Below are 20629 nucleotides of genomic sequence, written 5' to 3' on the forward strand. Positions count from 1 at the left end.
GCTGCTGGAGACAGAAGCATGAGAGAAAGGTGAGGGGAAAAACTAGGCCTTTGCAAGGTAGTTTTTCACGTCAAAACTGTAAACACCACAACTGATCTGTTAAGATCCTGCCAAGGACTCTTCACTTTGATTACAGTGGTACCTCGGGTTACATACGCTTCAGGTTACAGACTCCGCTAACCCAGAAATAGTACCTCGGGTTAAGAACTTTACCTCAGGATGAGAACAGAAATCACACGGCAGCGGCGCGGTGGCAGTGGGAAGCCCCATTAGCTAAAGTTCTCAGGTTAAGAACAGTTTCAGGTTAAGAATAATAATATAATAATAATTTATTATTTATACCCCGCCCATCTGGCTGAGTTTCCCCAGCCACTCTGGGCGGCTCCCAATCAGTGTTAAAAACAGTACAGCATTACATATTAAAAACTTCCCCGAACAGGGCTGCCTTAAGATGTCTTCTGAATGTCAGGTAATTCTTTATCTGTTTGACATCTGATGGGAGGGCGTTCCACAGGGCGGGCACCACTACCGAGAAGGCCCTCTGTCTGGTTCCCTGTAGCCTCACTTCTCGCAATGAGGGAACCGCCAGAAGGCCCTCGGCACTGGATCTCAGTGTCCGGGCTGAACAATGGGGGTGGAGACGCTCCTTCAGGTATACAGGACTGAGGCCGTTTAGGGCTTTAAAGGTCAGCACCAACACTTTGAATCGTGCTCGGAAACGTACTGGGAGCCAGTGCAGATCTCTCAGAACTGGTGTTATGTGGTCCCGGCGGCCACTCCCAGTCACCAGTCTAGCTGCCGCATTCTGGATTAATTGCAGTTTCCGGGTCACCTTCAAAGGTAGCCCAACGTAGAGCGCGTTGCAGTAGTCCAAGCATGAGATAACTAGAGCATGCACCACTCTGGCGAGACAGTCCGCGGGGAGGTAGGGTCTCAGCCTGCGTACCAGGTGGAGCTGGTAGACAGCTGCCCTGGACACAGAGTTAACCTGCGCCTCCATGGACAGCTGTGAGTCCAAAATGACTCCCAAGCTGCACACCTGGTCCTTCAGGGGCACAGTTACCCCAGTCAGGACCAGGGAATCCTCCGCACCTGCCCGCCTCCTGTCCCCCAAAAACAGTACTTCTGTCTTGTCAGGATTCAACCGCAACAGACCTCCAGAATGAATTAAGTTCTTAACCTGAGGTACCACTGTATTGTGTCAGGTATGCACACGCTGTTTCCTGGCACCCCACAAATCCCAGGTAGGCCCCCCTGGTACTGATGTCCTTTCAGAGGCAGCTGAACTGGTGTATCTAATTTTAACCGCATGATTTTCAATGAAAACAAAACCAGAAGTTGTTTTCGTTCAGTTTCAGAAAGTTTCCCTGTTAGGAGAAGGTACAAATTTATACAATGATTTCTAACTCAACTTTGTATTTCATATTCTTTGGTGCTGAATCCTCATCAGCCTTGCTAAAATCTGTGTCAGCCAGCCCAAAATTAGCCAAGTATTTCAAAGGTTGGCAAAATCGTTAAGCCTTGACTTGCTGGCTGGTCACTGGGTGTAATGAAGTAGATCAGCTAATGCAAGGGTCAGCAAACCTGTTCAGCAGGGAGCTGGTCCACTGTCCCTCAGACCTTGTGGGGGGGGCAGACTATATTTTGGGGGGGAAATAATGGACAAATTCCTATGCCCCACAAATAACCCAGAGATGCATTTTAAATAAAAGGACACATTCTACTCATGTAAAAACACGCTAATTCCTGGACCATCTGCAGGCCAGATTGAGAAGGCAGTTGGGCTGGATCCGGCCCCCGGGCCTTAGTTTGCCTACCCATTAGCAAATGCTTCTGACTTCCAAATGTTTAAACACTAGCAACTATATATGGCTGCTGAAACAAAACTGTGGGTGGGCAAGAAGCGATTAGGACTAATTCTTTGTGTGAAAAGACACTTTCTAATTTTGTTTTCAAGTGCTTTAAGGCTGTTATGCACCAACTTGGGAGGGCAGTGCCCCCTTATTAGGTACTTCACAACGGTAAAGAGTCCTAGACTGAAGTTATGTTCACCCGTCTTTAATTTCAATCTTGCATGGTTAAGCTTTGTAACCCACTCTTTACCAGGCGGTGCCAGAAACGGGTTCGTCCACACAGAATCAATTTAGCAAGCTATAAGCAATAGGAAAGGGATCTGAGTGGCGCTGTGGGTTAAACCACAGAGCCTAGGACTTGTCGATCAGAAGGTCGGCAGTTCGAATCCCTGCGACGGGTGAGCTCCCATTGCTCGGTCCCTGCTCCTGCCAACCTAGCAGTTTGAAAGCACGTCAAAGTGCAGGTAGATAAATAGGTACTGCTCCGGCGGGAAGGTAAACGGCGTTTCCATGCGCTGCTCTGGTTCGCCAGAAGCGGCTTAGTCATGCTGGCCACATGACCCGGAAGCTGTATGCCGGCTCCCTCAGCCAATAAAGCGAGATGAGCGCTACAACCCCAGAGTCGGTCACGACTGGACCTAATGGTCAGAGGTCCCTTTACCTTTGCCTAAGCAATAGGGCACCATTCTAAACGTATTCCTGAGTTACAGAGCCACTATGGGGAATGCAACACCCGGAGTTGGTGCATATCGGAAGTCTAAGGGGGGGGGGGAGCGAAAAAAGTAATGGGATTTTGCAAGGCTTCCCTGTGCATGCTGGCTACAGACCCGTCGAGAACACACTCCGGAACAGAGACGCGGAGGGCAGGTCGGAAGAAACAGCCCGCGGCTGTTGGGACAGGCCACCTCGCGTTTGCGTTTTGGAAATCAAACAGAATTCCTGGCCCAAACTAAGACGCGCCCCGGGGTCAGGAAACCCACAAGGTGGTCGCGGGGGGCTCACGAGCTGGGGCCAAGACCGGCGGAACAGGGGAAGCCCCCGAGCCCGTGCTGCCTCCCAGGAAGGCACGGCAGGCGCCTCCGCCCCAGAATAACGGCAAAAAGGGCACTTGGGAGAGGCGCCCGAGAGACGCGCCCCGTCCCGGGCCACCTGGTACTCTACTGAAGGGGGGGGAGAAACGGGCGCGGAAGGCACCCGTTCACCCCCCAAAAATGCACCCTGGCCGCCCCCCTTTGACAACCGTCTGGGGGCAGGAGTGGATCTGCCCACCAGAAAGCTCCGATGGTTCCCACATTTCCTCTCCCGTCTCCAGGCTTCGCTTGCAGGCAGCAGACGCCCACCTGAGCAGATACCGCCCACTTCTCCTGCGCTTATTGCAGCGCCCAGGACGCCCACCGCCCTCTCCTCCCCACTGCCTTGGCGGGGTGGGGGGTGGGAAGGCAAAGAAGCCCCGTCCCGCTCCTTTCTTCCCTTCCACCGCGGAGCTCTTGCCTTGCCTCTGCGGACGCGCCGTCGAAAAAACAGGAGCGAAGACGCACGTGGCGAGCAGGAACCAAACTAACACTCGCGGCGGGGGCGGGGCCTCTTCAAGGTTCGGCCCGGGTAAGCCACGCCCCCTCACCGAATTCGACGTTTTCCTAGGCAGGGTTGGGTTCCAGCTGTGTGTTGCACCTGCGCAGTGCCGTCGGAGCCCGGCAGGTGTAAGCGCGCCCTTGATGGGCAAAGGCGGCCTTGGGAGCGTCTGGCAGCTTAGAGACCGGGCTGGTGCCTGGCGGGGCGCGCTGCGATTGGTTGGCTCCGGGAGCGAGGCTTGAGCGTGGGGGAAATTCTGCGGGCAAAGTTGCCTTGAGGGAGACCTTGAAAAGGCTGCAGCCCAAGAGTTGTTACTGTACAGGGTTGTTTTTCATGCCAGGGATGCTTCTAGGATTTTTATTTCTAAATACATCAGTGCTTCCCAGACTTAGCTCTCCAGCTGATTTTGGTGGATGCAGGGACATCCAAAAGGAGTGCCCAGCCAGTACTCTGCTCCCTGCCAGGCTGAGGCATAGCTGTCAACTTTCAGATTTGAAAATAAGGGATCAGCAGCCTTGAAAATAAGGGATCAGCAGCCTCACCTGTCGTGGGGACAGACTACGGGATATCTAACAATCTGGGAAGAAGGGACGTGGGTGCAGAAGGGATGCGGGTGGTGCTGTGGTGTAAACCACTGAGCCTAGGACTTGCTGATCGGAAGGTCGGTGGTTCGAATCCCCACGACGAGGTGAGCTCCTGTTGCTCGGTCCCTGCTCCTGCCCACCTAGCAGTTTGAAAGCACATCAAAGTGCAAGTAGATAAATGGGTACCACTCCAGCGGGAAGGTAAACGATGTTTCTGTGCACTGCTCTGGATCGCCAGAAGCAGCTTAGTCATGCTGGCCACATGACCCGGAAGCGGGACGCCGGCTCCCTCGGCCAGTAAAGCGAGATGAGCGCTGCAACCCCAGAGTCTGGACCTAATGGTCAGGGGTCCCTTTATCTTTACCTTAAGGGCTTCCTCAAGCCTCATTCATTTAGGTTCAAAACTCCATTCATAAAGTGCCTCTCTGCCCAGATCCCTGAGAGCCACGCAACAGCAGCCCGTAGGGTCAAGAGGAAAATGACAGCAACATATCTATCTGCAAAAGCATTGTATCTGTCTAGGGAGGCCAGCTCAGTTTGCAGAAGGAGCCTGCGACTCCAGGACAACACAGGAAATCAATGAATATGGCAAACCTAGTGATTCACTGAATCTACATGTTGGCTCAATGTTATTCTATGAGAAAACTTTAGAAGTGCATAAGAAATCACTCGTTTCAATTTTCTCTGTTCCAATGGCATTTAGGACCCAGGGAAGTGAGGTTTCAGGAGAGGGGTTAGTAAGCCCCACTCCAGTTTTCCATAGTCCCTGAGATGTACAATCAGATCCGCAGAACCTTTCCAAGGAGTCATAACCGGTGATATCCTGCCAGACGGGTAACGATCTCATTCACAATACTTACTCACCCCATAGTGGAATTAAACCCTAACAGGACAACGGGGTGTATCTGACAGGACTCAGGAAGTAAGGAATTGTACTTTCTATTGTACTGTAATGGAGTAAGCAAAAAAACCAAAACACCTTGATTGACAGGGGTGTGCCTGGATCTCAGATTTCTGCCTGACACCACACCTTTTCTGTGACATATCTACGATGTTTTGAGGATGCATCTAGAAATGTATTACGCCAGTGTTTCTCAAACTTGGGCCTCCAGCTGTTTTGGGACTACAACTCCCATCATCCCTAGCTAGTGGGACCAGTGGTCAAGGATGGTGGGAGTTGTAGTCCAAAAACAGATGGGCATAGCCAGGGTTTTTATTGGGGGGGCAGGACTTGATGGGGGGGAAGAACTGACGTGATTGGTCAGTTAGTTCAGTATTTCTATTGTTTTACTTGATCTGGGGAGGGGCAGCTGCCTCCTCCTCCCCCCTTGGCTAAGTTCATGCTGGAGGTCCAAGGCTGAGAAACAGTATACAGTATTATGGGAAACTCTAAAAACTTTCAAAACCTGATGTAACCATTTTTCTGGTTTCTGGCTGCTTCATCTTTGGAGTTGGAAGTCTTATTGCAACAATAAAGATCTGGCCTCCTGGCTGCTGTTTTACTTCTGAAGCCTTTCGCTTGTGAGCCCCAATCAGAACAAAATGAGATTTGGGACTAAAGTGGTACCTCGGGTTACAGACGCTTCAGGTTACAGATGCTTCAGGTTACAGTCTTTGCTAACCCAGAAATAGTACCTCGGGTTAAGAATTTTACCTCAGGATGAGAACAGAAATCATGTGGCGGCAGTGGGAGGCCCCATTAGCTAAAGTGGTACCTCAGGTTAGGAACAGTTTCAGGTTAAGAACGGACCTCCGGAACGATTTAAGTTCTTAACCCGAGGTACCACTGTGATGACAATCATGTTCATTTGCTCTCTGTGGCCAGCCCTCAGTGCCTTCCATGGCCAATGTTCATTTTCCCTCCATAACCAGTTACATCCATAAGCAGTACATCCAGTTTTTTCCCCTTTAATTTTTTTTTGGGCCCCCAAGTGAGTGGGGCCCTATGCCATAGCTTGTTTAGCTTATACAGTGGTACCTCGGGTTACAGATGCTTCAGGTTACAGACTCCGCTAACCCAGAAGCAGTACCTCAGGTTAAGAACTTTACCTCAGGATAAGATCAGAAATCGCAGTGCGGCGGCAGCGGGAGGCCCCACCAGCTCAAGTGGTGCTTCAGGTTAAGAACAGTTTCAGGTTAAGAACGGACCTCCAGAACAAATTAAGTTCTTAACCTGAGGTACCACTGTAGTTGGCTCCAAAGAGGGCCCCTTCCCCACTGGTTCCCTACAACGAAAGGACCTCAAGGCTCATCTCTAGCCCAACCTCCTGCCATGCAAAATCTCAACTAAAGCATCCATGGCAGATGGCCGTCCAACAACGTCTGCTTAAAAACCTCCAAGGAAGGAGAGGCCAAGAACTCCCCCCTACCACTATTGCCCCCACCTATTCTTTATTCAGAGAAAGGGAACGCCACTTCCCTCTTTCTTGAGACAGGGGTCTGACGCTTTTGTTAAGGAAGTAAGAAAGGGATTGTGAGAAACCTTAGTTCACTCTCTCAACTCCTCAGCAGGGGCGGGGAAGGACAGAGTTGTTTGTCCGTTAAAAGGAGGGAGGAGAAGGAACATAACAGAAACCAAAAGGAGCTATTGCCTCTCCCCAATTCATTATTAAAAATAGATGTGGCGAGCACAATAAAGGCAAGGCTTAATCCATTGTTATCCTCAGTGGGGCTCTTGTATGCCCCAGAGCTTGCCCTCCCTTGTAGTAGAAGCAGGAGAGTAAACATCTTGGCAGTAACAGGAATCAGAAAAACGAAACCAAGGCTGTCTTTTCACCCAGGGAGAGGCAGCCATGGCAGCAGGAACCCCTGAGAAGCAGCTTCGCGAAGAAGTGACTTGCTCCATCTGCCTGGACTACTTCGAAAATCCAGTGACTACCAACTGCGGGCACAATTTCTGCCAAGCCTGCCTGAGAGACGGGCGGGAGAAGAACCCTTTTTGCCCTCAGTGCAGAGCAGCCTTGAAGCCACGGCAATTCAAGCCCAACAGGAAATTGGCAAACTTGGTCGAAATAATCAGGAAAATTGAGGAGGGGGGAAAGTCTGAGCTGTGTAAGGGGGACCAGGAACCCTGCAAACTCTTCTGCAAGGATGACCAGGTCCTCATATGCGTGATCTGCAACCTATCCAAAGAGCACCGAGATCATCACGTCGTCCCTGTGCAGGAGGCTGCCCAGGAGTATAAGGTAGGGAATTGCCATTGTTTGGGGGTCCAGATAGATAGAGCAGGAGGAGACACAATAGATGAGTCTGAAATGGCACATGGTGTGGAGAGCATTGCCGTTCTTTTATTTAAGCCAGCGCTAGCAGAAGGTAGGACGCGGGTGGCGCTGTGGGTTAAACCACAGAGCCAAGGACTTGCCGATCAGAAGGTCGGCAGTTCAAATCCCTGCGATGGGGTGAGCTCCCGTTGCTCGGTCCCTGCTCCTGCCAACCTAGCAGTTTGAAAGCACCTCAAAGTGCAAGTAGATAAATAGGTACCACTCTGGCGGGAAGGTAAACGGCGTTTCCGTGTGCTTCTTTGGTTTTGCCTGAAGAGGCTTAGTCATGTTGGCCACATGACCCGGAAAAACTGTCTGCAGATAAACGTCGGCTCCCTCAGCCAGTAAAGCGAGATGAGTGCCGCAACCCCAGAATCGTTTGCGACTGGACTTAACAGTCAGGGGTCCTTTACCTAGGCAGAAGGTAGTTTGGGATCTGCTGGTGGAACTGTAGGTGATTTGCAATAGGTTGGAAAGGCCTCTTGATTTCCCAATGTTTAATAATAATAGCACAATTGTAGTTAAGCGGCATATACAGTGTTTAAGTGTTTAAAGAAATGAAAGACCTACAATCTAAGTATACCAAATAGAGGTGGGGTCATGTAGCGAATCACAAGAGGATTGTGTTGGTGGTGATGTTGTCGTTGTCGTCGCCCCGGCAGCCAACACCAGGAAGCTTTGAAATTAAGAGCTGGGCCTCATCTACAGTCCATCGATACAGACTTTATAAGGCTTTATAAGGAACTCAGTTGGGGGAAACTGGACCGGCTGACTAAGCAAAAGTCTTTTTTTCTGTTTGTGCAGGGGAAAATCGAGGCCCAGCTCCAGGCCCTGGAGAAAAAGAAAGAAAACATTTTACACCGGGAACAGGCTGAAGATGAGAAGAAGCAGAAATATTTAGTAGGTATCTGTTCCTCCAGCTCCAGTACTGGGGATGAATGTTTTGTAAGTCGAATGGATTTCTGGAACAGATTCCGTTCAACTTCCAAGGGACGACTGTACTACAAATTTCACACAAGCTCATTCTTGTCATTGTAGACACATGCAAAGCAGATGCTCCCCCAGACATTTCCAAATGACTGAATTATTCAAAATGCAATTTAAAACAAGCAATTTAAACTATCCTCAATGCACATTTTGAACCGACATAGCCAGTGGCAGAGAACGGGCGGTGCGGTGCAGGCGGTCTGCCCCAGGTGTCATCCCTGAGGGGGGCTGACAAAATCCCCCCTGGGTGGATCACCGCCACGCTAATAGGGATGCCCATAGGGACAGGACAGACATGCAGTGCCAGTAGAAACAAAAAAAAATTCCTTCCAGTAGCACCTTAAAGACCAACTAAGTTAGTTCTTGGTATGAGCTTTCGTGTGCATGCACACTTCTTCAGATACACTAACTTAGTTGGTCTTTAAGCTGCTACTGGAAGGAAAAAATTTTTGTTTTGACTATGGCAGACCAACACGGCTACCTATCTGTAACCAGTGCCAATAGAGACAGGGTGCACCGTGGGGCCTCAGCTGACCTACAGCTGGGGGGAGGCAGTGGGCGGACAGTGGCTGTGCCGTGCAGTCCCATCCTGTCCCCCGTGCGCACCACGTCCCTATGGGCAGTTTGCCTTGCCCCTGTGGGCAGTTTGCCCCGCCCCTTGGCATGGCACCCCAGGTGCCCAAGAGGCTTCCTCCGCCGCTGGACGTGGCAGGCTGTTGAGGTATAAGGTGCCCATAAAACCTTTTAAGAGAATACATGGGTACGGGTCTTGTGGAGACCGTCAGTACTTGCCAGAGGAAGGGAAGCATCATGTGCCAAATTACAGTGGTACCTCGGGTTACATACGCTTCAGGTTACATACGCTTCAGGTTACAGACTCCACTAACCCAGAAATAGTACCTCAGGTTAAGAACTTTGCTTCAGGATGAGAACAGAAATTGTGCTCCGGTGGCGCGGCAGCAGTGGGAGGCCTCATTAGCTAAAGTGTTACCTCAGGTTAAGAACAGTTTCAGGTTAGGAACGGACCTCCAGAACGAATTAAGTACTTAACCCGAGGTACCACTGTAATTCGTTGCTACAGGCACACACTGTTGCTTAATTTGGAGAGGTTGTATGTCCTCCCCACTCATCCCCCTAAAAATCTGCTCTGGAAGTTCCTCTATCCCCCTGGAGCAGATTTGAGGTCGCCTGGGGGCTGTAGAAAAGGAAAGGGGAATTCTGTTGTGTGAACAGAAGTGTGTTGTGCAAGTGGAACAGCATCGTTGGATACAACCCAGCCTCCTATTCCACTGTTTGCCACCTTTCCTTATGTCTCTTTCCCCCCTTGCCGCTCTAGTCGCAGGTGGGAGTGGAGAAACTCAATATCAGGTGTGTTTTCAAGCAAATGCAGAAGTTCCTTAAGGAAAACGAGCGCCGTTGGCTGGCCCAGCTAGGAGATCTGGAGAGAGAGGTTGAGAAGACATGGAAAGAAAATGTTGCCAGCCTCTCCGATGAGTCTTTCCGCCTCAACACACTTATCAGCGACATGGAGAGGAAGAGGCAGCAGCCAGACAGCAAATTCTTGCAGGTGAGACTTGAGACAGAGATGGATCCCACTCCCTTGTTAGGAAAAAAAACGCGCCTAGACATTCCATTGTTGCGCCCATAACCTAGGTTTAAGGAGTCATTTACCTCCTATCTTTCCTATCTCAGCTTCTAACACTGTACAGTGGTACCTCAGGTTACATATGCTTCAGGTTACATACGCTTCAGGTTACAGACTCCGCTAACCCAGAAATAGTACCTTGGGTTAAGAACTTTGCTTCAGGATGTGAACAGAAATTGTGCTCCATCGGCGTGGCAGGAGGCCCCCTTAGCTACAGTGGTGCTTCAGGTTAAGAACAGTTTCAAGTTAAGAACGGACCTCCGGAATGAATTAAGTACTTAACCTGAGGTACCACTGCACAGTCATACCTCGGGTTACAGCCGTGTCAGGTTGCATTTTTTCGGGTTATGGACCACTGAAACCCAGAAGTACCTGAATGAGTTAGTTCCGGGTTTTGGCGGTCACGCATGCGCAGAAGCGCCTAATTCCAACCCGCGCATGTGCAGATGCGCAGGTGCAGGTTAGTAACGCTGTGGGTCGCGAACATGCCTTCCACACGGATCATGTTCGCAACCCGAGTGTCCACTGTATAAGAATTATTAAATAAGTCTGAAGCAAGGCAACTGACACAGCCATCCTTCAAAATTCGCACTTCTCTGAATTTTGCTGCGCACGTCTCCAGCAAAACACTGTGTACAAAAACGCCTGTAATGAGGTAAAAATGTACACATCCATGAAAATAGCATCAAAATGCATTATATTATGGAAGATTGATGTACAAAAATGTGTATATTTGAGGGGGGAATGCATAGAAAAATGCAAATAGTTTTGGAAACGTCGATAACTGCATTTAGGGCTGCAAAAATCAGAAGCTGCAGGAAAGTGGGATTAACAGATGCCCCTGTCCCAACCTGAGACCCATTTCTCTCTTTCAGGACATAAAAAAGACCCTGAGCAGGTATGTGACTCTTACTCTCTCCGCTTGCTGTTCTTTCTGGTTTTGATAGTCTCTTGCAGCAAAAGCAACAAAGGATATTGCGAAACCTTTAAAGACAAATGGATTTATTAGGGCATGTAAGCTTTCATGGATGACTGTTCCCTTGATCGGATACCTGATGTTGTTACCATGAGTTTCAGGAACATAGCTACATAGTTGGAGAGGGAGGGGCAGTATCGTAAACAGTGAGGTCAAAAGGAAATGAAAGGTTTTGAGCAGTGGACTCCTCTCTCTCTCTCTCTCTCTCTCTCTTTCGCTTTCACTTTGTCTCGCCCTCTAACACTCACTCACCAATCACAGTGGTACCTCGGTTTTCGAATGTAATCCATTCTGGAAGACCGTTTGAGTTCTGAAACATTCAAAAACCGAAAACAGTCGACAATTAGGCTTCAGGATCTTACACAGAGCAGAAGCTGCGTGGCATATACAACTTCCGAGGTGTGTTCGGAAACCTAAGCATTTGGTTCCGGGTTTACGGTGTTCATAAACCGAAATGTTCGACAATGGAGACTTTCGAAAACCGAGGTATTGCTGAAGGAACCTTGTCATGAGTCATAGCTGTCAAGTGTCCCTTATTTGGCGGGAAAGTCCTTTATCCCAGCGCTGTGTCCCGCTGCTGTCCCTTATTGATGATGTCCCTTAAATTTCCCGGGTTTCAAAGGAAGCAGCTCCTCTCCCTCCCTGTCTGTCAGCCAGGGAGGAGGGAGGCTCCAACTGTGTTGCTTGGCTGCGTTGCTCACCCAATAAGGAGTCTAAGAACGACTGGGGGGGTGGAGCTTGCATGCCTTGTGCTGATCAAGTTGGCCGTGTTGCCTGAGGACTCGCCTTTGCTCAGCGCTTCCCAGCAGAGATGTGACGGTGGTTTTCCTTGCTGCATCCCCTTTGCCGGGTTGCTGTGCTGTGGGAACCACCACTTGAGGCTTCATTTGGCTGCTGGCTGGGCTTTCTGCCGTTGGCTTGGAGGGGCTCAGAAGTTGAACACACCTGTGTTCGGAAAATCCCTTATTTTGTCTGCTGATCCCTTATTTTCAAGGCTGCTGGTCCCTTATTTTCAAATCTGTAAGTTGACAGCTATGGTTCAGAAACGTTCAAAAACCGAAAACAGTCGACAATTAGGCTTCAGGATCTTGCACACAGCAGAAGCTGCGTGGCATATTCAACTTCCAAGGTGTGTTCGGAAACCGAAGCATTTGCTTCCAGGTTTACGGAGTTCATAAACCGAAATGTTTGACAATGGAGACATTCGAAAACTGAGGTATTGCTGAAGGAGCCTTGTCACGAGTAAATAAAATATCCGGTCTGCCGCTTCATACTACAACAGGATAAGGGAACCTGCGGTTCTTCTGGTGCTGCTGAACTACAGCTCCGATCACGCCTGAACATTGCCCATGCTGGCTGGGGCTGATGGGAGTTGTAGTCTAACAATATCTGTAGGGTCATGGATTCCTTGTGATTCAGGCCTGCAGGAGGAGACAGTGCTTTCAAACCATTCTTTTAACTGGCTCTCGACTTCTTTCCAGGTATCAGGAGGGGCAACTGAGGCAGGTGGTGGAGCTTTCTCCAGGGCCTGAGGAAGGACTCAGAAGTTACTCTCATAAAAGTCTGGTTCTCAAAAAGGTCATGGAAGAAATTGAAGGTATTGGGGGACAACTCTAGGAGGCGGGCGGGTTTTCCAGATTGGGTGCATGCAAAGCTAGGGGCTGGCTTTCTCTGCAATGTCCCAGGTGTCTGACAAGTGAGGCTGTGTCACACCTCTTCCCGTTTCCTAAAATGGGGCTCAGGGGGTCTTTCGTAAAAGGATCCTCCTCATCAAAGGGCACCTCTGCACCATACATTTGAAGCACTGTTATTAGATCACTTTAACAGTCATGGCTTCCGACCCCCCCAGGAATCCTGGGAATGGTACCTTGTCAAAAGTGCAGAGACATCTTCTCATTTCACAAGGCTACAATTTTGGAAGTGGTTTAACAATCAAATCCTTCTGAGAACTGTAGCTCTGTAAGAGGAAGAAGCGTCTCCCAGAGTTTGGAGACCCACAGACTAGACCACATTATACTGGCTTATCAGGGATGCCAACTTGAATAAAATATTGTGGGGCCCAGGTAAGCCCCGCCCCACTGATCACATGACACAGTGCACACGCACCATTTGAATGGGAATGCCCATCAACTTTGTGGAGGCCCAGCCCCCTCAAACTGTGGGGGCTGAAACCCTCACAGCCCCTAGGAGTTAGCTCCTACGTGGCTTATTATTGACTCCATCTAATATATGGTTTCTAAACTTGCATCTGTGCATATTAAACTGCACGGGAGTAGCCAGTTTGGTGCTTTCTAGATACTGGGCTCCAACTGCCACCAGTCTCAACTAACATAGTCAACAATCATAGTCCAAATAGCCCCAGAAGGACCAGAGGTTCCCCATTCCTCCTTGGGAAGAGACTACCCCCAACCAGTCTCAACTCTTTGTGGATGATTACGTGTTGGACTACAGCAGGGGTAGCTAATGCAGTTCCCTCCAGGTCCTGTGGGGAGAATCCTGCTCATGTCAGCCCTAGCCAGGATGGAGTCCAGCATGTTAGAATTCCTGCTCCATGATTGCAGTCATGGGATTTTTGTCTATCACATGACGGTGTATGTTTTGAATCCTCAGAGTGGGAAGTGACAGAGACAGGATGTTCCAGTTACAGATAGGTAGCCGTGTTGGTCTGCCATAGTCAAAACAAAATAAAAAAATTCCTTCCAGTAGCACCTTAAAGACCAACTAAGTTATTTCTTGGTATGAGCTTTCGTGTGCATGCACGAAAGCATGTGTATCTGAAGAAGTGTGCATGCACACGAAAGCTCATACCAAGAACTAACTTAGTTGGTCTTTAAGGTGCTACTGGAAGGAATTTTTTTATTTTGTAGAGACAGGATGTGTGTGTTACTGTGTTCCGTGAAGTGGGACTATTGTCCTTTGTTCTTTTTCTTTTTGCTGCCTGATGCTAGAGAGAGAGGGAGCCATGTTGCAGTGCTCCGTGTGTGTTTATATGTAAATAAAGTAGATTAGCCAAAATGCTGAGTTGCTGAGGTCTGTTACGCAAGTTGTGCAAACTCTGTGGATCCCTAAGTGTGCCGGTGTCGGCTGGGATCAGTCGCTGTGATATTTGGGCTGAAGAAAGCTTCTGAAGCTCCCGAACGAAAGACCGGGGGGGAGAGAACATGCCAATTGGGCATGTGTCTCTGCCAGGGTCCTACTTGAGTGTAGGCTGAACTCCTGACACAGCAACATCTGGAGAACCTCAGCTATCTCTGGACTAGAACATTTCTCCTGGTGGACATGGAAATGGAAGGGACGGAATCTGTTGTCTGGCAACTTCCGTATCCATTAATGAATCCACCCACTTCTTTGGAGTGATATTTGAAAAGCAAAAGCCCAGCTGTACAAGAACATAACGTAAACATCAGAACAACCTGCTGGATCAGGGCATAGGCCAACGTAGTCCAGCATCCTTTTCTCCCAGGTGCCAACCAGATGTTCCTGGCAAGTCCATAAGCAGGAACAGAGTGCAACAGCACTCTCCTGTTCTGCAATTCACTGGTGACTGGTATTCACAGCCATGCTGCCTCTGACAGAAGAGGGAGAACGTAACCATGGAGCCAGTGTGCTGTAGTGGTTAAGAGCGGTGGACTCGTAATCTGGTGAACTGGGTTCGCTTCCCCGCTCTTCCATATGCAGCTGCTGGGTGACTTTGGTCACACTTCTTTGCAGCCCCACTCACCTCACAGAGTGTTTGTTGTGGGGGAGGAAGGGAAAGGAGATTGTTAGCCGCTTTGAGACTCCTTCGAGTAGTGATAAAGCGGGATATCAAATCCAAACTCTTCTCCTCCTCCTCTGATTCTTCCTCTCCATCAAGTTGCCTCCCTTTGCACCTAAAGCAGTTTTCAAATTTAAAAAAGAAGAAGCATAGATTTGTTCACTAGTGTCATTTAAATGCTGGTCGTACTGAGTTATTTTGTGATTGATTCATGTTGCTGTGTAACTCACCTGGAGTAAATTTGTCCTCCTTTCCTTCCCATAACAGAGTCTTTGGAAGAAGCACTGCGCAAAGGTAATTTTGTGGTAGTTTTATGGGAAGCAAAACTCTGGTGAGGGGAGACGATGGGAGGAGTCCCTTTTTTAAATGAGAGATGGGGAGAGGAAGGTGTTTGCATTGCTCCAGGTGAAAGGTGGGGAGGAAATGATGCAGTTTCGGTTTTTGGTGAGGCTGCCTGAGGACTCCTAAGGTGAGAGGAGAGGAGGCTGAGGGAAACCTCCACAAGGGAGGGTGTTCAAAAAAGGGTAAGAGGCTGCCAGCTCTGCAAGCAAGAGGCGAAAAACTGGGCTCTTGAGCCCCACAGGGAAGCTGCAGAAAGAATGTACAGTGGTACCTCGGGTTAAGAACTTACCGTATTTTTTGCTCTATAAGACTCACTTTTCCCCTCCCAAAAAGTAAGGGGAAATGTGTGTGCGTCTTATGGAGTGAATGCAGGCTGCGCAGCTATCCCAGAAGCCAGAACAGCAAGAGGGATTGCTGCTTTCACTGTGCAGCTGTTCTGGCTTCTGAGATTCAGAATATTTTTTTTCTTGTTTTCCTCCTCCAAAAACTAGGTGCGCCTTATGGTCTGGTGCGTCTTATAGAGCAAAAAATACGGTAATTCGTTCTGGAGGTCCGTTCTTAACCTGAAACTGTTCTTAACCTGAGGTACCACTTTAGCTAATGGGGCCTCCCACTGCTGCCGCCACACGATTTCTGTTCTCATCCTGAGGTAAAGTTCTTAACCTGAGGTACTATTTCTTGGTTAGTGGAGTCTGTAACCTGAAGTGTCTGTAACCTGAGGTACCACTGTAGTTGCTCAAGGCAGCCATGGACTCCAAAAGGTCGAAAACCTCTGGTGTAGACAATACTAAATTAGATTGCAGGGGGTTGGACTACATGCCCTTTGGGGTCCCTTCCAATTCTGCGATTCTGTGATTCTCAGCCTTGTTATATGGTTTCCTAGGTTTCTAATTAAAATGCTCATCTCAGTATTCTGTGTTTCTTTCGTCGTTCTTTTTTCCCCCATGAACTGACATACTTGCTATATGTATTATTATCTCACTTTGTCCACATTTTATTCCCAAAAAACAGAGCCGGCAAAGGAAACATTGAGCAAAGGTAACTATCAGCAGGAAAATGTAGGAGATGGGGGAACTCTTGATGGTGATGAAGGCTTAAATATCTATAATGAGGTTGCATCTGGCAGGTGGTTCCACACACCTTTATTTCAAAAATGTCAAAGAACCTGACTGATAGAGGCAGACCAGAGTAATGGCTCACAGAGATTGCAGATGTGGATTGTTTTATTACTGTTATTATTATTATTCTTTTTAAATGCCTATATTGATATTCCTTCCAATGGAACCCAGGAAAGCAAACTCCAAAGTAAAATTAAACACCAACCACCACCACTACCAAATTAAAAATAAAATAAAAACTTTTTTAAAAAAATAATTACATGAAAGAAAAAACATTTTTGATGTTAAGATCAGTTAAAACATTTTTTTAAATTGCCAGCACCCAGTCATTGCTCTTCTGCTTTAAATTGCCAATATAATCGCAGTTCTTCCAGACTTAATAGATTCCAAACAACATTCTGCAACCCTGTGGGCAGAATCTTCTCTTTCCATCTCCGGATGTTGTGAAGAGGGAAGTTTTCAATGGGACCATAATGTGAGGGGAAGTATCAAATTCTCCCTCCCCCTTTACTGCACTCTCAGCTATGATTCATCCTTCTCACCCCAGTTGATGGGGTGGGGAGAAACTGGCTCAACTGAGATGCTATTGAAAAAGGAAGGGTTAAAGTGATAGAGCTGATTTATAGGGAGGAGAGAGAGACCATGGAAGCCCCATAAAAAAGCGCGTTAACTAAGGGCTTATCTACATTTACCTTTTGCCCCATGCTTCCTAGGCACAGGTTCTGCGCTTAAAAGCGTTCGAGTATTTGTTTGTTTTGCCCTAGCGCTTTCCTCGCAAAAACCTGCTCTTTAGCGCTTAATCAGAGCAAACATCAATTCAAGTTTTCCCGCAGATTGCCATTTGCTCCGATTGAGCTTTAAAGAGCAGGTGTTTGTGGGGAAGTCTCTGGGGACGAAGAAAGGGTGCCTGGAAAAAGTGGGGTGAGGAGGCAAGTGTGGACAAGCCCTCAGTGTGACTGTTCTGCTTTAAATTCCCAGTGTGGAAGCTGAGCGAGGGTGATGCATTTTTGTGCTTTTATATTGTGAACCACCCTGTTATCTTCAGACGAAGGGTATAAGAATCAGCGAGAATGCTGACTGCTAAAAATTGGAAGGGAGAGAAAACACCTACGAAGGAAGAATGGCAAATTAAATTATGTGAATACTTAGAAGTAGCAAAAATGACAAAGGTAATCAGGAACCAATCAAACGAAAAAAATTTACAAAGTGTATTTAGAAAAACAGTGTTCCCACCCAAACAAAATCCTTAATATGCTTTGACTACTACGCGGGTGGCACTGTGGTCTAAGCCACAGAGCCTAGGGCTTGCCAATCGGAAGGTTGGCGGTTTGAATCCCCACGACAGGGTGAGCTCCCGTTGCTCAGTCCCTGCTCCTGCCAACCTAGCAGTTCGAAAGCACGTCAAAGTGCAAGTAGATAAATAGGTACCGCTCTGGCAGGAAGGTAAACAGCGTTTCTGCGCGCTGCTCTGGCTTCGCCTGGCATGCTGGCCACATGACCCGGAAGCTGTCTGCAGACGAACGTCGGCTCCCTTGGCCAGTAAAGCGAGATGAGCGCCGCAACCCCAAAGTCGTCTGCGACTGGACCTAACAGTCAGGGGTCCTTTTACCTTTACTTTTCTCAAAATAGATAACAATAGATAATGTATATTATGTATGATCAATGAATTAAAAGAAGAAAAAGGACACAGTTAAAAAGTAAAGAAGTAGTAAGGAGCCACAATGAGGTAGAGGAAAGTCACTCTTAAAGATTTTAATACTTAATGTAGCAGTATTGTTTGATGTTGAATTATTTTGGTTTTTTGTGTGTAGCTTATTATGTCTTGAAGAACGAATGGAATAACTGTACTAATAATCAAAGTCAATAAATAATATATCCAGAATATCCAGAATCTTCAGGCGAAGGGTTTTCCATGGGGAGGGAGTGGGCCAAGCGGAAAACCGCTTGGACCCACACTTTGTAGGTACGGGAACAGCGGAAGTGTGGGCGAGTCCCAAAAGGAGGGGGGGAACGAACAAGTTCAGCAGGAGGCAGAGGAAGAGGAGGAGATGAGAAACAGTTTCTACCCAAATGCAATTTTGGTTTTAAATGCAGTGTAGGGAGTCTCTATGGGAGTATATTGTATTTAAAAATGGGGTATCAGAGTTTTTAGGCAGCTAACCAGGTTGGGATAGCTGGGATAGCAGGCTTGTTGGTTTTGAATGTTTTAGGTACATTTTTCAATTTTGTCGTTCTGTATGGGACAATGACAATAAAGATTATCGTATCATATCGAATAATAATAATAGTAATAGTAATTATTTATTTATTTATTTATACCCCACCCATCTGGCTAGGTCCCCCCAGCCACTCTGGGCGGCTTCCAAGAAAACACTAAAATACAATAGCCTATTAAGCATTAAAAGCTTCCCTAAACAGGGCTGCCTTCAGATGTCTTCTAAAAGTTTGGTAGTTATTTTTCTCTTTGACATCTGGTGGGAAGGCGTTCCACAGGGCGGGTGCCACTACCAAGAAGGCCCTCTGCCTGGTTCCCTGTAACTTGGCTTCTCACAGTGAGGGAACCACCAGAAGACCCTCGGAGCTGGACCTGAGGTTGAATGATGGGGGTGAAGATGCTCCTTCAGGTATACTGGGTTGAGGTCGTTTAGGGCTTTGAGGCTCAGCACCAACACTTTGAATTGTGCTCGGAAACGTACTGGGAGCCAGTGTAGGCTTTTCAAGACCGGTGTTATATGGTCTCAGCAGCCGCTCCCAGTCACCAGTCTAGCTGCCGCATTCTGGATTAGTTGTAGTTTCCAGGTCACCTTCAAAGATAGTCCCACATAGAGCACATTGCAGTAGTCCAAGCGAGAGATAACCAGAGTGTGCACCACTCTGGCGAGACAGTCTGCGGGCAGGTAGGATCTCAGATTGCGTACCAGATGGAGCTGATAAACAGCTGCCCTGGACACAGGGTATTGTATGGTATCGTAGATGGCTCTGGGGAGGCCCTGGTCACTCGGCAGCCATCAAGCTCAACCTTTTCTTTTTTTCTCTCTCTTTTTTTTAACGCCGCTCACCTTCTTTCCTTTCTCTCTCTTTTCCCCTCCAGTGAACGTGATTCTGGATCCCGACACGGCACACCCTTTCCTGGTTCTCTCAGAGGACCTGACCAGCGTGAGATGGGAAGACGGATATCGGGGCCTGCCTGAGAACCCTGGGAGATTTGACCGGGAATTCTGTGTACTGGGCTGTGAGAGATTTGTGTCAGGAAGACACTGGTGGGAGATTGGGGTGGAAGAGGAGGAAGGGGCAATGTGGGCCTTAGGGGTGGCGCAAGTTTCCCTCAGGAGGAAGGGGTGTTTCAGCTTCAGTCCGAAGGAAGGCATCTGGGCTGTGGGGAAGAGACCGCACGGTCCGCCTTGGCCTTGCCAGCTGTTTGCTTTAACTTCCCCTGAGTGGACACCTTTGGCCTTGAGCTGTGAGCCCAGGAAGATCCGGGTGTCCCTGGACTATGAAGGGGGCCAGGTCCACTTTTTTGATGCCGATTCAGGTGGCTTGATCTTTGCTTTCACTTCAGCCTCATTCTCCGGGGAGAGGATCCTGCCCTTTTTCCAGGTGGTCTCAGGGGTCACAATGAATTGCTGAATCTTGAGGGGAATCCTCATTTACACCACACACACCACCATTTATGGAGGCCCTGTCGACTCCAAGCATTGAGGTGGGGAATCTGTCGCCCCTCCAGATGCTCCCATAATCACTCATACTGGCTAGGAGCTGGTGGGAACGATGACCAACATCTGTGGGGCTACAGGTTCCCCACCTCAGATCTTTGCTGAAATATACTCGGAGTCGAGAGTGGATTTCATGCTCTTTATTCAGCTCATAGTGGTGAGGAGGAATGGAAGTTCCCCCAGAATGTCTGCTTTATATACATTATTTACACAATGGGCCCCACGTGATTGGCTAACTCTGGGATTCACCTGTAGGCCAATCAGGTTGCGGATACACTTCCACCTGCAGCTGGATTGGGTAGCTCCTGTGGACCAATCAGACTGCTGCATTCTGAATCCTATTGTTCTAGGACCAATCAGACTGCTGCATTCTGGGTCCTATTCATCTCAGTACATAACATATGCTTTTCTCAGAGCCAAGCAAGAGGCTACAGTCTGGGCCCCTCAGGGCAACACATTTATCGAGCATTTGCCCTCATTTGCTTACATGGAGGTTTGGCTTTATCTAGTCTTTCCCGAATATTCATTCTGCTTTGCTGGTGTGGCAGTTAAACGACAGACAGACGTTTGTTCTGCGTTCATCCACATCCTGGTTGGACGGGGTACAAAACCCCTTCATTGATTATTCGGATAAACACTTTAGTCTTAACCGATTGAATATTTGCTGTATTTTTTGTCTTTAAACCTTTCACAAGTCGCTCTGTGGCTCTTTCGTTTCAAAAGGTGATGGATAAATAAATAAATCTCCTTATTTGCTTTCAGAGTGTATGCGTGCCTCCCTGTTATTAAGTTAGCCCACACTTTTTAATGCATTTCTTAGAC

General features: G+C 48.3%; 1 protein-coding gene across 1 annotated transcript; it reads left to right on the forward strand.

Annotated features, from left to right (window-relative positions):
• Window positions 1-6502: 6502 nt before the first annotated feature.
• LOC309364845 (zinc finger protein RFP-like) lies at window positions 6503-20629 on the forward strand. The gene is made up of 8 exons (XM_081902797.1): window positions 6503-7194; window positions 8074-8169; window positions 9593-9823; window positions 10777-10799; window positions 12359-12474; window positions 14902-14928; window positions 15988-16014; window positions 19186-20629. Exons 1-8 carry the CDS (start codon window positions 6802-6804, stop codon window positions 19719-19721), a joined length of 1449 nt encoding a protein of 482 aa, XP_081758923.1. The 5' UTR covers window positions 6503-6801; the 3' UTR covers window positions 19722-20629.

Source organism: Podarcis melisellensis, assembly GCF_964234715.1.
Source record: "Podarcis melisellensis genome assembly, chromosome: 2".
NCBI classification, from domain to species: domain Eukaryota; kingdom Metazoa; phylum Chordata; class Lepidosauria; order Squamata; family Lacertidae; genus Podarcis; species Podarcis melisellensis.

Bases quoted from the DNA above. Each gene is read 5' to 3' on its own strand.
- LOC309364845 (XM_081902797.1), top strand. From the start codon at position 6,802: ATGGCAGCAGGAACCCCTGAGAAGCAGCTTCGCGAAGAAGTGACTTGC. The intron at 7,195-8,073 runs GTAGGGAATTGC...CTGTTTGTGCAG, and splicing joins AGGCTGCCCAGGAGTATAAG to GGGAAAATCGAGGCCCAGCT. The intron at 16,015-19,185 runs GTAACTATCAGC...TTTCCCCTCCAG, and splicing joins AAAGGAAACATTGAGCAAAG to TGAACGTGATTCTGGATCCC.